This window comes from Triturus cristatus, chromosome 10 (assembly GCF_964204655.1).
Source record: "Triturus cristatus chromosome 10, aTriCri1.1, whole genome shotgun sequence".
Classification (NCBI taxonomy): domain Eukaryota; kingdom Metazoa; phylum Chordata; class Amphibia; order Caudata; family Salamandridae; genus Triturus; species Triturus cristatus.
In genome coordinates, this window is record NC_140593.1 from 858,973,099 (window position 1) to 858,991,499 (window position 18,401).

The following is an 18,401-nucleotide window of genomic DNA, read 5'->3' on the forward strand; positions in this document are numbered from 1 at the left end:
ATGTACTGGATTATGAATATCAGTGCAATGCATCATGGGGACTGTATTTCACAAAGACTGTCACATGATTTTAAACTTTTTAAGCGCGCACGTATGCACTGTGCTAATTAATGTCTCCACCTGTGAACAAGGCAAGACGCCGAAACGCGTAAGGGAATGGAGATGCGTCTGCAGTGCTACAACCTGTGAATAAATGCCTTTATTCCGGTATTGGGCCTCATGTGTTGCTTTGATGGATGTTAATAGACGGGCTGCTCCGTGCCCGTTGTTCTGAGGCCACCCTGAAGGGTCAAGGGCTCCTTTGCTCGGAAACTGTGTCTGTGTATATATATATATATATATATATATATATATATATATATATATATATATATATAAATAAAAAAATAAAAAGGTTGCCTTCAAATGGCTCCATCTAATTCCTTCCTTCCAGACTCAAGGGGCTCTGAAAATGAAAGGGAATGACAGAGTGAGATGTATTGGTGCAAGTGAGGGTGGGTTCCTGGTTAAGTACTCTGACTCCATAGCGCAAAGCGAGTGCCAGGTGCACTGCTGCTTCCTCTCTTAACCTGTCAAGAAACTTTTTGGTGATTTTTAGAATATATTTTTGAAGAGGCACAAAGAGCTTTGTGAGTTTTCTTTTTTACAAGAAACATTGCACTTTATGGGCTCCATCAGTGCTGGTACTAAGAGCAAGATTCTTTTTTTCATCACACCTCTGTTTGTATACTACTACACTCCACACCTGATTCTCCCATGCCTTGTAAACCTGGCCTCTTATAAGCACCTGACTACCTGGAAATTATCTAATTACTAAATGATAATGTTCATTATCCTAATCCATCACAGTCAATTGTAAGGACTGCAACGTGGAGGTCGGATGAAAGTAACGAGAAATCTCCGAAGTGCCATGAAATTGATGTTCCTTCAAAAACTATTCTATGCCAAATGTGATCTTAAGCATTTAAAACCACATTTCTTCACTATTATTAGGTCGAGCCTAGCGGCAGCGCGCATGCGCTACCCTCTCTGCGAGGCATGCAGTAGTCGAGTATGCTTGGGGAAGCCTTGCTTACTCATCTCCCATATTTTTGATTGGCTGGTGTCATTTTCCTTGGTAAACTCTGGCTTCCGATTCATTATGAGGCTTGTTAGTCCCTCCTTGGTACCACCTTATCGCTTATTGTTACCGCCCAGCACAACTGGACATTTTACTTTGCTTGTTACATGTCTGAATTATAAGGGTGTGAGCACTATTTTGTTTCTTGACACTATTGGGGAAATTGGCGGCAAATTTCTTATACTGCTCTAAACTGTATGCTGAGTGCGGTGCCTGCTGTAGAGACACCATGCTCTGTATTTTTTTTTTACTTTGATAACAGCGGCCGGTCTCGCGAGAGAGGAGCAGAGGAATAAATAAGGCGGTAAACAGGCGTGAAGAAACCTTATCGATCACCGGGCACAAGGATGATATTGATCGGTGCAGCGGTGAGTGTGCAGGGCACGAGGGGGTGTTTTATGTACAGGTGTGTCAGGTCATGTGTGGGGTAGGGGCAGTGCATTTGCTGCGAGTGCGACATATGCTTGTTGCTGTTGAGGGCCTATGCATTATACTTTCCTTACACAACGCGGCAGATGAAAGTACTTTAACTGTGCTCTGGATTGTTTAAGAGGCAGTTATGAAGAATCAGGATCTGGGATTTCTCATCCATTAACTTGTTAAAAAAAATTACGTAAAAAAATTGGATCCCATAGCTTATATCAGATACTCATCCCCTTACTTTCTCTGATCTCCAATCTAGATTCTCGCTACCTTCATCCTCCAGACCACAATACAATATTCTCTACCCTTCTCTCTCCCAATTTCTTCATAATGTACCAAATAATACTGATTTTCCTACAGCCTACAGAGACTTATACTCATCATTGGAAAATTCCGCATCAGCAGCCAATATTTTACAATTTCCCCCAGATAGACAAAAATCAAAAAATTAACTGCATGGGAAAAGGACTTATCACAGGCATGGCCAATTACTACGTGGGATAAACTTTGGTCCAAACTTCACAAAACTTGTTGGGCTGCTAACACCACACAACCCCTTTTTTTCATTTTTAAAAGTGTTCTTTTTTCCCCAGTATCAATGACTTTCTTTTCATCAGCAGCATCTCCTACCTGCTGGTCCTGTCCCTATCCGGCAGCTGACTTAAAACGCATGTTGTTTGATTGTCCTCCCATTTTTCAATGTTGGCAATCAGTTTGGTCCCAAATTCAGATAATTTTTAAAGTTCATGTCCCTTTCTCACTGAAACATATTTTTCTAGGTACACTATCTCCCCAATGGCCTCAAACACCACTAAGTTTTAAACTCTTAGGTTTACTATTGGCTCTTGCCTTCCATTTAATAACTTCAAACTGGAAGCAAGGCAACTCAGTCACTTTTAGAGCTTGGTGGAATGCTATTTGTTTTCATCATCGGTTAGACACGAATGATGTCTCTCCAATATCTCTAGCAATCAAAAGAGATCTTCTATGGCTTCCCCATACCACTTATTTATCCTCCACTGCCTCTTCAATTGTTGCCTCTAAAAATGCCTCTAAAAATGTATGAAGTTTGAAGTTTTGTATCAGATGATGTACGTAAATCACCTTAATTTTCTCCCCTTGTCTTCTCCCTTTTGAATGATTAGTTGGTCCTTTACTACTGAATGTTTATTACCATTTTTTAGCTTTACTCTTGTTATACTTACATTGTAAATAGTTGTTAGTACCTGCCTGTAAATTTTGGCTGATTACTTATTAAATATTTCCTGATTTGTCCCCCTTGTCCCTTTTTCCTTATTGTGTTATATATGATATATTTTCTCTTCTGTACAGCTTTATTGTTCATATCCTTCTGTATTTTTGCTCTATTCATTCATTTTCATGCCCTAAAGGAATGGTTATATTAATTTTATTGCTGTTATTTTTTTTGTTATTTCTCAATAAAATCAAACTTAACAAAAACAAAAATTACGTCATACAATTAGCAATTGTGGTAAGCAGTCTTCTAAATAATTTAAAAACAGCAAAAAAGTGTTCCTTTTGACGAAGGCTATCAGCTGCCTGTGTTCTACCAAGGACGCGGTGCTCGACTTCTGAGTGTTTGTGTAACAATTTATTGTATTTTGGGACTTGTAATTCCGTGCTTACTTCACACGCTTCAGTGGAACAAAAACATACACAAAGGCAATGACTTTTGTAAGTAAAGCCCGGGACATGAACATTGCGCCCTTTTACATCTGAATCACCAGGAAACTATAATTTTGATAACACGTGTCCAGAATGTGTACCCATAAGGATTTGTAATTTTACGTTTTGCCATTTTGTGTTTAATCTTAAAAACACAGGCTTGCTGAGTTAACGTGTCACTCATAAAATTGGATCATTTGTCCAGTATTCACACAGCACTTGGCATCCTCATATTTAATGACCCATTCCTATTACAGGAAAAGAACAAGCATTTGCAATGCAATAGGTCTCACATTTACGTGAGTTGTGCTATTGGCATTGTAAATGACAATGCCTTTTATTTCTGTTTAAGATTTTAAAACATAAATAAAAGGCATTGTCATTTACAATGCCAATAGCTTAAACTCACATAAATGTGAGACCTATTGCATAGCAAATGCTTGTTTCTACAAGAATCTTGGAGGAAAACCTTCTCCACAAAATCAATTCAGATGTAGCAGATTTCAGTTGGAAACAGTGTGCTCTTCATGTGCAACCACAAACAGAATGGAACAGGTCTCAGCAATATTCATGATTAATGCCTAACAGCATGTGGGTAATAGGCTATCTGCATCCACCCCATTACTTCTTCCAACACAGGAAGCCAAGAAGACCAATATTTACTAGGACGGCGATAAATAAACGCAAAGCGCGCTTAGCGTTTGTTGATTTATCGCTGTCTATCGAAGGAATTTATCGCCCTGGTAACGCGTTATTAACAACGTGTTACTCCAGGGCAATAATGTTCCAGGGAATTGGGCCAACATCGCTGGAAAACCAGCGATGTTGCACCCAAAACGCAGATAGCCTTGGTGATACGACCCTGTGGTCCTGCCGCTAAAACTGCGATAATTTTATTGCCGGTCTTGCTAATATGCCCCCAAATGCTTATAAGTAGGCTAGACTCTCCTCTACACACAGCATGAAGAAGTAAATGAAACCTCTTTACATCAATTCCGTTGATGACCGGGGCTACAGTGTATATGTCTTTTCTCTTACTTAATTTTGATTAGAACACATATTTATATTGCCCACACTTGACATCGCTTAATCCTTAATTAAGTATTAAATAATTTAACAGAAGCAAATCAAACACAGAAGAAAGCATCCTGGTTCGGCCCATCCCGTAAAAGCAGCTGCTGAGGACAGCTCTTCTCTGGCACCTTGATGTGACTCTTCACCCCCCAAACTCCAAATCCCTTGGGAACAGCAAGTCACCCACAAAACAAGCCCTAACGTTACCTGCATCCAGGAGAAAGACCCGCAACCCTAAGAAGCCTGCACTCTCCAGTAAAACGCACCCTCACGCTAGCAATCGCCGATTAACATTTACCACCCCCCACATATTGGCCCCAACAGCTGCAAGACGTCTCTGACTGCTCGGCTTCAGGCTCCCATTCACTGCCCTGTCGCCCCTATATTCTCCAGGCGGATCTAAGTACTGCCAAGCTGCTCTACCCTACAATTGCTTGTTTTCAAATCATTAACCTTTGAAGCCCCTGCCTCCCACTTTGGAGCCTCTAGGAACTACACCGTAACTTTACGGGCAGTTTAACTTCATAAATACATGCTCACCACTGTCCTGAAGATGAACCCCAATAATTGGGTTCGAAACGCCGTCGACCACCCCACAACATGAATTCCTTTCAACTTGTAAAGATCAATTATGGAATTCAACGACTATATTGTTGTCAATGCAATGTCTTTTTAAAACTTCTATCAATATTTCACACCACGCTTTCTTATTATGTGTGCACTCTAAAATTGACTTTGTTTAAATAAATACCTGTCATCTTTTGACCTACATGACCCTTTGCGTACTTTGTCTCCTGCTCCCTACGGAATTGATTTCACTTCTCTTAAAAAACAAGTGACCCTGCTTGGGTCACCTTTTCTATTGGACCCAGTTTGTTGCTGCACATGCTGCACCGGTGCCTCTCTGTATCTCTTCCTCGTTGCACCACAGCCTCGCTGCAAGAGTGTCTGATTGCACCGCTGCATTAGTTCATGACTGCACCAGTTTGTTGCCGCACATGCTGCACCAGTGCCTCTCTGTATCTCTCCCTCGTTGCACCACAGCCTCGCTGCATCAGTGTCTGATTGCACCGCTGCATTAGTGCATGACTGCACCAACTGTTACTGCGCATGTGTCATGCTGCACCTGTGCCTCTCTCCCTTGTTGCACCACTGCCTCACTGCAGCAGTGCTGATTGTATCACCTCGTCGTTGCAGCAATGTCACTGTGTCACAGTGCTTCGCCTCATCAATCCTTCATTACACCACTGCCTAACTGCTTCAGTGCTTGAGTCATCACTGCGTCACTGTACTGGTTTCACATGCCACCAGTGGGTCACTGCATTAATCCTTTATTGCACCATTGCCCAACAACTTCACTGCATGACTCATGACTGTGTCGCTGCACTGGTGTCACATCGCATAGGTGCTTTATTGCACCAGCCCTTCATCGCACAATTGCCTCACAGCTTCGGTGCCTGACCCTATCACTGCGTCGCTGCACCGGCGCTGCACTGTATTAGTACCTCGCTTCGCAAATCCCTCACTGCACAATTGCCTCATTGCTTCAGAGTCTCACTTTATCACTCTGTTGGTACACCGGTGTCATACCGCACCAGTGTCTCACTGCATCTTTTCATCATAGAACCATAACTTCACTACTTCAGAGTCTGACTGCATCACTCAGTCGGTACACCGGTGTCACACCGCACCACAGTATCACTGCATCTTTCCCTCTTAGAGCCATAACTTCACCGCTTCAGAGTCTGACTGCATCACTCGGTCGGTACACCGCACCAGTGTCTCACTGCATATTTACATCATAGAACCATAACTTCACTGCTTCAGAGCTTGTCCGCATCACTCGGTCGGTACATTGGTGTCACACTGCACCAGTGTCTCACTGCATCTTTACATCTCTGAACCATAACTTCACTTTTTCAGAGTCTAACTGCATCACTCGATCGGTACACCGGTGTCACACCGCACCAGTTTCTCACTGCATCTTTGTTTCTTAGAACCATAACTTCACTGCTTCAGGGTCTGACTGCATCCCTCGGTCGGTACATCGCACCAGTGTCTCACTGCACCAGTGTTGAAGTGCATCTTTATATCATAGAACCATAACTTCACTGCTTCAGAGCTTGTGTGCATCACTCGGTTGGTACATCGGAGTCACACTGCACCAGTGTCTCACTGCAATTTTACATCATAGAACCATAACTTCACTGGTACAGAGTCTGACTGCATTACTCGGTCGATACATCTGTGTCACACTGCACCAGTTTCTCACTGCAACTTTGTTTCATAGACCCATAACTTCACTGCTTCAGGGTCTGACTGCATCCCTCGGTCAGTACACCGCACCAGTGTTTACCTGCACCAGTGTCTCACTGCATCTTTTCATCATAGAACCACAACTTCACTGATTCAGAGTCTGACTGCATCACTCAGTCGGTACATCGGTGTCACACTGCAGCAGTGTCTCACTGCATCTTTACATTATAGAACCATAATTTTGCTGCTTCAGAGTCTGACTGCATCCCTCGGTCGGTACACTGCACCAGTGTCTCACTGCATATTTACATCATAGAACCACAACTTCACTGATTCAGAGTCTGACTGCATCACTCAGTCGGTACATCGGTGTCACACTGCAGCAGTGTCTCACTGCATCTTTACATTATAGAACCATAATTTTGCTGCTTCAGAGTCTGACTGCATCCCTCGGTCGGTACACTGCACCAGTGTCTCACTGCATATTTACATCATAGAACCACAACTTCACTGATTCAGAGTCTGACTGCATCACTCAGTCGGTACATCGGTGTCACACTGCACCAGTGTCTCTCTGCATCTTTACATTATAGAACCATAACTTTGCTGCTTCAGAGTCTGACTGCATCCCTCGGTCGGTACACTGCACCAGTGTCTCACTGCATATTTACATCATAGAAGCATAACTTCAGTGCTTCAGAGTCTGACTGCAGCACTCGGTCGGTACACTGCACCAGTGTCTCACTGCATCTTTGTTTCATAGAACCATAACTTCACTGCTTCAGGGTCTGACTGCATCCCTAGGTCGGTACACCGCACAAATGTCTCACTGCACCAGTGTCTCACTGCATCTTTTCATCATAGAACCATAACTTCACTGCTTCAGAGTCTGACTGCATCCCTCGGTCAGTACACCGCTGTCACACCATACCAGTGTCTCACTGCATCTTTCCCTCATAGAACAATAACTTCACTGCTTCAGGGTCTGACAGCATCCCTTGGTCGGTACACCACACCAGTGTCTCACTGGACCAGTGTCTCACTGCATCTTTTCATTTTAGAATTATGACTTCCTCTGTTTCAGAGTCTGACTGCATCCCTCGGTCGGTACACTGCACCAGTGTCTCACTGCATCTTTTCATCATAAAACCATAACTTCACTGCTTCAGGGTCTGACTGCATCCCTCTGTCGGTACACCGCACTAGTGTCTCACTGCACCAGTGTTTCACTGCATCTTTTCATCATAGAACCACAACTTCACTGCTTCAGAGTCTGACTGCATCACTCGGTCGGTACACCGCACCAGTGTCTCACTGCATCTTTACATCATAGAAACATAATTTCACTGCTTCAGAGCTTGTCTGCATCACTCGGTCGGTATATCGGTGTCACACTGCACCAGTGTCTCACTGCATCTTTTCATCATAGAACCATAACTTGACTGCTTAAGGGTCTGACTGCATCCCTTGGTCGGTACAAAGCACCAGTGTCTCACTGCATCTTTTCATCATAGAACCGTAACTTCACTGCTTCAGATCTTGTCTGCATTACTCGGTCAGTACACCGGTGTCACACTGCACCAGTGTCTCACTGCATATTTCCCTCATAGAACCATAACTTCACTGCTTCAGGGTCTGACTGCATCCCTCAGTTGGTACACTGCACCAGTGTCTCACTGCATATTTACATCATACAACCATAACTTCACTGCTTCAGAGTCTGACTGCATCCCTTGGTCAGTACACTGCACCAGTGTCTCACTGTATCAGTGTCTCACTGCATCTTTTCATCATAGAACCATAACTTGACTGCTTAAGGGTCTGACTGCATCCCTTGGTCGGTACAAAGCACCAGTGTCTCACTGCATCTTTTCATCATAGAACCGTAACTTCACTGCTTCAGATCTTGTCTGCATTACTCGGTCAGTACACCGGTGTCACACTGCACCAGTGTCTCACTGCATATTTCCCTCATAGAACCCTAACTTCACTGCTTCAGGGTCTGACTGCATCCCTTGGTCGGTACACCGCACCAGTGTCTCACTGGGCCAGTGTCTCACTGCATCTTTTCATCATAGAACCATATTTTCCATGCTTCCGAGTCTGACTGTGTCACTCGGTCTGTACACTGCACCAGTGTCTCACTGCACCAGTGTCTCACTGCATCTTTTCATCATCGAACCATACCTTCACTGCTTCAGAGTCTGAATGTGTCACTCCGTCGGTACACTGCACCAGTGTCTCACTGCATCTTTCCCTCATAGAACCATAACTTCCCTGCTTCAGAGTCTGACTGCGTCACTCGGTCGGTACACCGCACCAGTGTCTCACTGCATCTTTCCCTTTTAGAACCATAACTTCACTGTTTCAGGGTCTGACTGCATCCCTAGGTCGGTACACCGCACAAGTGTCTCACTGCACCAGTGTCTCACTGCATCTTTTCATCATAGAACCATAACTTCACTGCTTCAGAGTCTGACTGCATCCTTCGGTCGGTACACCGGTGTCACACCACACCAGTGTCTCACTGCATCTTTCCCTCATAAAACCATAACTTCACTGCTTCGGGGTCTGACTGCATCCCTAGGTCGGTACACCGCACAAGTGTCTCACTGCATCTTTTCACCTTCGAACCATAACTTCACTGCTTCAGAGTCTGACTGTGTCACTCCGTCGGTACACTGCACCTGTGTCTCACAGCATCTTTCCCTCATAGAACCATAACTTCCCTGCTTCAGAGTCTGACTGCGTCACTCGGTCGGTACACCGCCCCAGTGTCTCACTGCATCTTTCCCTCATAGAACCATAACTTCACTGTTTCAGGGTCTGACTGCATCCGTCGGTCGGTACACTGTACCAGTGTCTCACTGGACCAGTGTCTCACTGCATCTTTTCATCTTAGAACCATAACTTCACTGCTTCAGAGTCTGACTGCGTCACTCGGTCGGTACACCGCACCAGTGTCTCACTGCATCTTTCCCTCATAGAACCATAACTTCACTGCTTCAGGGTCTGCCTGCATCCGTCGGTCGGTACACCGCACCTGTGTCTCACTGGACCAGTGTCTCACTGCATCTTTTCATCTTAGAATCATAACTTCCTCTGCTTCAGAGTCTGCCTGGCTCCCACGGTTGGTACACCGGTGTTACACCACACCAGTGTCTCACTGCATCTTTCCCTCATAGAACCATAACTTCACTGCTTCAGGGCCTGACAGCATCACTGAGTCTCTGCATCGCTGGCATACTTCACCAACGCCTTGATGTAAGAGCTATTTGCTGCACAAATGCTTGTCCTTCCAGTTCCCAGCTCTGTCAGCGATTCGTTGTATGGCCATTCTCTCACTGCGTCATTACGTCTTTAAGCACTCCCCCACGCTATGCTTGACCACTAATAAAGGACATGCACTCTGCACTACAGCGATTCTCCTGACTAGGCCCTTCGATGTTAAAGTAGTGATAAACACTCCCTGCACTGGTCTGGCATTATACAAGTGTCGACAACGCGTGTATTAGCGGTGACGAAGACTCAGGTGCAGGAAAGACCTACCGGCGGCCCTTAGAGGGTAAATACGAGTGCTTTACCTGCTGTTTTTCATCTTGCTGGGTCAGAGGTCATCTCTCGCTGGGCCAAGAGCGGCTGGCTGGAGTGGCTTCCATGAACGTGTGAAATGTAGGACCCCCTCTCTTAGAAGCGAGAAACACCTGGCTCTGCTGTTACTGAATCCCCCTAACACGGGGTGTGAGCAATAACTGGGCCCGCGAGAAGCCCAACGGCCGACCTTCCGGGGGCACAGTGTCCGCAGTGACATGCGATCCAGGCGGTATAAATACATCTCGGCATCAGCGCAGCCCTCCCCGGAGGACCAGGCCGTGATTCGACAGCACAGGAAGTGCGTGGACCAGGGTCGCGGGCGCGTAGGCCGCCCCGTCCAGGTCCGAGACTCCGAGACAGGCCTAGCTTAGAGACTGCGGGGCATATGTATCATCATCTCCATTTGCGATTCTCAAATAGCGATTTTTTGAGAATCGCTATTTGAGAATTGCAAAACGGGATGTATTAAAAAAATCGCACAAATTTTGCGATCTCTTCAAATTCCTTAATTGCGATTAGCAAATTGCGAAATCGCAATTAAGGAATACCTTCCCATTCATTCCTATGGGCCAGGAGGCCCATAGCAATGAATGGGAAGTCCTTCTCAATTTGCAAATCGCTATTTGCTAATCGCAAATTGAGAATATTTTCAAAGGTGCAAGGGTTTCATGATGACACCCTGATGCACCCCTGAAATCAGCATGTGTGCACATATGGCGCACATACATGCCCTAAGGGCATGTATGTGCACCACATGGCACTTTGAAATATGCAAAAAAGTGCATATTTCAAAGAAATCGCAACTTACCACCAACTTGATGTTGGTGGTAATTTGTGATTTCTTAAGGAGAAATCGCACAACTTGGGTGCGTGTTACATTGCATTTAAGAAATCGCAATTTGCGATTTCTTAAATGCTTACGCAAACTTAAGAAATCGCAAATTTAGCGATTCCTTAAGATTGCGAGGCTGAAATGCCTCATACATCTCCTTTTGCGATTTTGTATTCGCAAACGCTGTTTTTTTGCGATTCGCAGCGTTTGCGAATACAAAATCCTTTGATACATATGCCCCTGCGTCTCAGGCCTGGAGAGAGCTTTGTTGTGTGGAAACAGCTCGATTCATCCATTCTTTCTAAGATACAGCTCTAGAGCGGCTTGCTATTTTACCTGACACAAAGATGAGCAATCCCACGCGCAAATATGTGGAATATATATATATGTTCATTATCTCTCACTAAAAAATGTAGATTGTGAAATTGTGCAGTGTTTTTCGCATGAATATGGGCAAGGGACCAAGGCGCTAGATCCCAGGCACCGGAGACAGGTGGAGGCCGGATTGGAGCAGTCAGGTTCAGTGGCCAACGGTGGCCACGTTTTGAATTGTGTGGTCTGCCCAGAGAGCAAACATTGGTTGCTATATGACCAGCAGGGTCACCTGGACAGTCGTAAGGGGCGGCAGAGCAGGTTAAATAATGGGCAAGGCTACCTGCGTACACATCGGTGCCCGGTTTCACTGACCACTGTCCAACGTGGCCCTTGCCCCTTTTTCAAGCACCAGACTTCTGGCGGGGTCCACTGGAATTATGCGATTGTGGGGCGTTTTTTTGCATGTTTATATATCTGTGGCATTTGCCACATAATCCATCATATGCGGTATAATATGCAGATTCCCGCCCCAAAAAAGTTTCTAGCTCAAATGGTTCAAAAGTTACTAAAAACACAGCTGCACGTGTTGACGCTCAATGAAAGGCCCTTTGCAAAGGTTCATCATTATGTTGATTATTAATCTATTTGGGTATTGAATGAGCTCAGGCAGTGTTAACAAGTGTAACAAGCATTGGCATAGCCAATAGGTCTCACCTTTTGGACCTTATGTGTTTAGCCATGCAACAGTTGCATAACTAAATACTTATAAAGGTCCCAAAAGCGAGACTTATTGGCTATGCAAAGCGGCAGTGCGGCCGCGAAACAGCGGCCGTGGGGCCGCGAAAGTGAAAGTAATCGCGGTAACGCGCGGCACGCGCGCCCGGGCACATGCACTGTAGCTCCAGGCGGGCCTAGTAGCACTTTTTGGAGCCCTCTTAATAAGTCTCCCCAGACCAGCGCATGCGCTGGGTCAGGCGAAACCTAAAATGACAAAATAATGAAGTAATATTTTAACAAAATGTGTTATGCTGCCTCCTTTACCTTTTCCTGCTGTATAATTTACTCAACCCTTCTGCATAATTTTGCCCTCACTTGTCGCATTAATTCAGCCGGCCCTGGCTATAGTTCTACCATGTTATACAACATTCACTATAAAGCCATGCTGCAGGCCATGTTTTAAATGCGCACCTCAAGAGAACAGTTTATGCGTTAAGGCACGAAGAGCCACACCATGGTCAGGTGCATTGGCGCAGAGTCCAGCTCCTGTTTAGGTCTCGCCTGACCCAGCGCATGCACTGGTCTGGCGAGACTTATTGAGAGGGCTCCAAAAAGTGCTACCAGGCCAGCAAAGAGCTACAGTGCATGTGCGCGGGCGCGTGCGCCACTTTTACCGCGATTACTTTCACTTTAGCGGCCGCACGGCCGCTTTGATGTTTGATCACTATCGCAATCACTTTCACTTTTGCGGCCGCATGGCCGCTTGGCATAGCCAATAGGTCTCGCTTTTGGGACCTTATAAGTATTTAGTTATGCAAATGTTGCATAGCTAAACACTTATAAGGTCCCAAAGGCGAGACCTATTGGCTATGCCAATGCTTGTTTTATGTGCCTGTAGTAAGGGCCTGACCTAAATTGGATTGACCGTAACAGCGCCCTGGACGGAACCAGAATTGGGTGTTTGTTGTGTGGGTGGAGGGTCCTTGCGGTGTGAGAGCAGGAGGTGTGAGGAAGATGGGAGGTGGCAGGGGATGATGGGGTGCTAACAATTATGCGGAGGCATGTAATGGCTGATTACGAAGACTTTAACATGGCGGGGGGCAGGTTGGGGGAGGATTCGACAGACACAAGGGAAAATGAAATTAATAATTCATTTTGCCTCATCGATGTCTGTCGAAATCCCCCCCCCCCCTCTCACCCCCCATGGCCCACCAGTCTTACCTGAACGAGCCGTGGCTGGTATCTAACGAGACTGATTGAGACCAAATGGGATTGAAGAGAGCTGCTGTTTGCATGGCATTAAGTCAGGCAGCTCCTTCTGCGCCCCTCGGAATATTGTCGCCCCGGGCCTCGGCCCAGCTCATCCATGCCCAAGGAAAAGCGAATTGATTTACCTCAAAATTGCTCCAAATTAGCCACGGATTATCAGACAGCACAGCTCAGCAACAGTGAGCGATAGTATGTGTTTATGTATCAGAGTATCAGGCAATGTATCGTCTGTCAAACGATAGGCCTGGTAAGAGAGTCCGCAGTGTACATGAGCAGTTCTTGTTGTTAAGGCTGTTCTGCCTTCCAGGAATAACCCGATCACAAGCCCCACACCCGGAAAGGTTACTCTCACACTACACGGGTGGTATATCTGAGCAGGACGCACGGCGCGTGCCAAAGGAAGCTTTCCTCATTACCGCAGGCGTGCCCTGAGAAGTGGCACGTACGCAGTGTGCGCAGCCTGGGAGCACGAGCGCCGTACTCCGCAGCCCGTACGGGGACGGGCTGACAGACCCCACAGTAGGGAGTGTCTGGCTCACGAGGGCCTTACACACCGCAGCCCGTACGGTAGAGCTAGAGTCGGGGATACACGCAGGTACACGGCGTACCCCCACTATTTTCACACGGTGGACACCGTCCCCCCCACGAAGCTGGGCCCCACAGAAATAAGCTGAACGTGTCCCGGTGTAATTTTCAGACACCGGGACACGTTCAGCACGTGACGTCAAGATTAGGTCAATTGCATATTGTCAGTCCCCCCACTTCTTTTTATAGGACTTGTGCCCTGCCGTACGGGGACGGGCTGACAGACCGGACCCACAGTAGGGAGTGTCTGACTCACGAGGGCCGTACTCCGCAGACAGACCCCATAGTAGGGAGTGTCTGACTCACGAGGGTCGTTACCGGTAGTACTCCGCAGCCCGTACGGGGAGACCCCACAGTAGGCTGACTCACGAGGGCCCGACTCCGCTGCCCGTACGGGGACGAGCTGACAGACCCCACAGTAGGGAGTGTCTGACACGTGGAGTCCGTGCTTGTTGAATGGAGACCAAGGAAAGAGTAGAAGCCTGCTCTTTTCCACTGCAGCCTTCAAACACATTATGCAGCTGGGCAAGTTGCCGCAAATCTTTCTTCCCACTTGAAAATTAACGGTGCAGGAAATGTATGATTTTATTAAAGCACTTGATGTAAAAGTTGTATACAGTGCCATCATGTAGACGTTGTCCGTTTACTTTTCCCTATATGTACAATTATCGGGAATCAGATGTAGGGGGGACTACAGTAAATTTGCCCACGATCACACATCTTGATAAAGTGGATCCGCCAGGAACGGAGCCCATGTCTCCTGCTGTTATTAACTCAACCACAGGGCCATATTTCTTCATTCACATTCTATGGAAGACGAATTTTGTGTTACCCGTGGCATATATACACTGCCCTAAACTGCAGCGGCCTCCGAGCGTTTACAGCTGATGTGGCCGTTGTCTCTCTCGTAGGTACTCACGTTAAGGCCTCCGACGAGTGAAACGCTGAACATGCCTACAGGGATTTGGGCCTATGACCTGCAAGCTGCACACAGCTGTCCACTGCAGCAGGTGCGGTGCCTCACTAAGCTATCTCACCTTAATTGATGCGCGCAGCGCTCCAAGAGAAAGGATTCTGATTGGGGGAACAGTACTGCACCGAGAGGGACGTTTCGCCTGGTGTGGAGGCAGGCTAAGGTTTCACTGGCACTTCTTTTATTATTGACATGTACAGGTTACCAAACCCCACTGAGGCAACCCAACCTAAAAAGGATGCGGTCAAATTGCAGAATAAAACTACCACCGGCATATTTTTTTACTTCCGTTCAAGCGCTTCATCACCTTTTACAAAAGTGTTGAAAAACATTTTTCTCTGTTTCTGTTGGGAAAATAAAAGTAAATAAATAATATGTTTTCTTTTGTTCACAACGCCAAACAAGACAAAATAGGGGCACATCTCGACAATCGTGAGTGGGGTCACACGAACACACGAAAATCACCCTATAATACATAAACTTTACAATCAGTTAATATAATAAGAAATACCATAAAGTGACCTGCAGAGCTGTTCAAAGCTGCCAGCTTACTGAAAACCATAAAACTGTGGGACATATTTACAAGCTCCTATCACCATCACAACGTCACTTTAAGTGACGTTGTGATGGCGATAGAGGCCTCGCCTTATTTACAAGGCAGCGTTAAGCCGCTTAACGTGGATTAACGCTGCCTTGTGAATAGGGTCCCCTTTCACTCTTTGCTTAGCTTGAAAGGGGAGGGCAGTGGGTGTTGCTTTGGGCGTACCATTGCAACATCCATTGATTCTGACGCTGCCTCCTATTTACAAGGGAGGCGTAAATAGGAGGCCTTTCAGAATTAAGACCAGTGAAAACCTCTTCTTACCCAGGCGCAACGAGGAGAAATGTTTCATTTCTCCTTGTTTTTGCTCATTTCATGTGTGCTGCGTTGTGCAGCACACATGAAAACAGCAAAAAGCCAATGATTGTTTATGTACAGGAAGGTCCCCCTTGCATTAAGCGGTACACATAGAAGTTACAAAGCGGCATTTAAAAATTGTTTATGTACAGGAAGGGGGACTTTCCTGTACATAAAAAATCTGCCCCTGAACGCAGAAACCCTTGCACTATGGTGCAATGCAGAGGCGCAACTAGAGACACATTTCGGGGGGGCTACTAAAAATTTCGGGAGGGGGCTAATTCTTCCAGTGATAGTCAGAGTGGAGTTGCAGGGGCTCTAAGAAGGGGTGAAAAAACAACAAAGCCTCGTTAGCACTTAAATGATCTATTAAAGACCTGTGAAGTACTCGGGTGCGGCTGTGTGTGTTCCCAGGAAGCTATCTCAGCCCGGGCTGCCACACACGACGGGGAGGCTGAAGTCCTTTCAGCCCAATGGGCGTTGCGCGCCTGGTGCAATGGTGCCTGCGTTGGCACTAGGCTGCTAAACTTAGTGCCAGCGCAGGGGGAAACACAGGGCTGCACCACATGCTTGCAAATATGGTGCAGCCCTGCCTTTCAAATGTGGCGGAGCGTGTCGTTAAGCCAAGGAGGCTAACAACACGCTCTGCCACTTCTTTGTAAATATGCCTCTGTGCGTCTGTCTTTGACTCTTCATCAGCCACCACACTGCCATGCCCTGCATACTATAATACCATAGCCACATTCCAGCGGCAATCACACACGTGAAAACACTTACCACATAGGAAGAAATTAAAGACAACATCCTTCCAACCACACACCCCACACAGCATAGCGTGCCACGCATGAAGGCAGGCATTTCAGCACCCCACATAGGGGCAGTAAACACTATGTGAATACTGCAACACAATACAGTTAAAATTTGACATTCACACAAGTTAAGTACCAGTTTTCAACATTTTAGTTGTCTTTTACACGTTAACACCACTCCTTTCATAACATTAAATTACCCAAAATGTTCTTGCTGTGAGTGCAGTCCAAATATTTTATGTAAGGCAACTGTTGTGTAGTTCCTATAAACCTATAAAGGATGTGCGCGTTTAGACAGCATAGACTGTAGGACTGGAGTCCGGACTGATTCTAGACACCGCTACCAAGTATGTTAGCCTGTATACCAGCTAGCTCACAGTGCCACTAGAAATCCCTCTTACCAAGGAGAGAATAGTTCTTGGCAGCTATCGAAAATGACAACCCTGATCCCTTAGAATCGTAGAAACAGAGCAATACTTTTCGCTTAGTCACACATGCTCACTTTGTCTCAGAGAGATACACAGAATGAACAGTGGGGACGTTATTCAATAAGCATTTATTGAACCACCGTCCTTCTAGTGTAAAATAGGTGCGCTGAAACAACCATTAGACATAAACAGATATAAATGATTAGAAGCACTAACAGAGTAAAAGGATGGTAGATTTCTACCATCGTGCTAAAACAATGAATATAGGCAAGTATATAAAATACATGACAGTAGTAAATGCATACTCCTACGATGCAACCCTAACTAGATGTACCTAAGTGTACCTAGTATGTATGTAGGTGTAAAGCCAAGAATCCCTCTACGTTAAAGTCAACCCCATTACCTGAAGTGAGAGACTGTGGGACCCCTTCTTGGTCTCGAGATGGACACGCAACAAGGGATGTCAGACCACTGCGAGCTGGAGTGTCTGCGTGCAGGAGCCTCAGCGTCTCGCTTCAGTGTGTCAGCATGGAAGTCCTTTTCTCATCTGACTACCTCAGCAAGATATGGTGTTTATATACCCAAAGTGGTACCCTCAGGGGTTCTACCTTGCAGTGTCATGTCAGACTTAGGATGATGGAAGAAATGACCCTTATACATAGTTAATATGCAGGAGATGGTAGTCCTGCTGATTTTCCAAGAACCCTCATGCATAATGGATGAGGCTAGTTTTCAGGAAAAGTTAGCAAAAGTTTCTGTTTGTTGAAAATTCCAAATTTGGATGTTTTTGAAAAAGCAGAATATTTCCCAGCACACGATGAGCCAAATGTTTATCTGTCCTTCCTGGGAGACACAACATCACTGTTGCCTGCAATCACAGAGGACGGTCCCTGCAACACCTCACAGATCAGGTCAATCGAGCACAGATGTTCCTCCTTGTTCTCCACAGCCGCTGCTGGGGATGCCTGTGTGCCATCTAAGGCCTGAGTATTTTGTTAAGGAGCCAGTATCCATTCCGACAGGAGCTGAAGCATCCTGTGGTGGCTCTAAGAATGCAGACATCAACATTGGAATACACTAAGGACACTGCAGAACATGGGCCGTTATCGGGTCCATTAAAGCATCAACGTCCGTTGGTGTAACTGATAGAAGTGTTAGGCCAAGGTCCAACATGCATTTTTAACCACACAACAGGCATCGGAGGACAGGCAGAATATAGTCGAGCCAGACTGGTCTAAATGATATGAACCAAGATTCACTTTGTTCACGAAGGCGAGGTGTGCACAAGATGGAGTACCATGTGATCATGGTATCGGTGGTCCAAGAGTGTTTTTTACAGCTCCTTGGGTTACTGGGTCGTCCATTGAGTAGCAGAAAAATGACAATCAGGAAACCTGCTATTAGGAACAGGATCAGCGGAAG

General features: G+C 46.0%; 1 protein-coding gene across 4 annotated transcripts in view; it reads right to left on the reverse strand.

Annotated features, from left to right (window-relative positions):
- The window catches only part of NOS3 (nitric oxide synthase 3), an 819,509-nt gene that overhangs the window by 627,744 nt on the left and 173,364 nt on the right, over positions 1-18,401 (reverse strand). For 2 of the 4 annotated variants that reach the window (XM_085628485.1, XM_085628484.1), the window contains exon 1: positions 10,144-10,365. The exons of the other annotated variants lie outside the window; for them this stretch is intronic. In XM_085628485.1, the coding sequence (XP_085484611.1) occupies positions 10,144-10,157 (14 nt within the window). In that variant the 5' untranslated portion in view covers positions 10,158-10,365. Of the gene's footprint in view, positions 1-10,143; positions 10,366-18,401 lie in introns of those variants that run through there. 4 annotated transcript variants of the gene reach the window in all.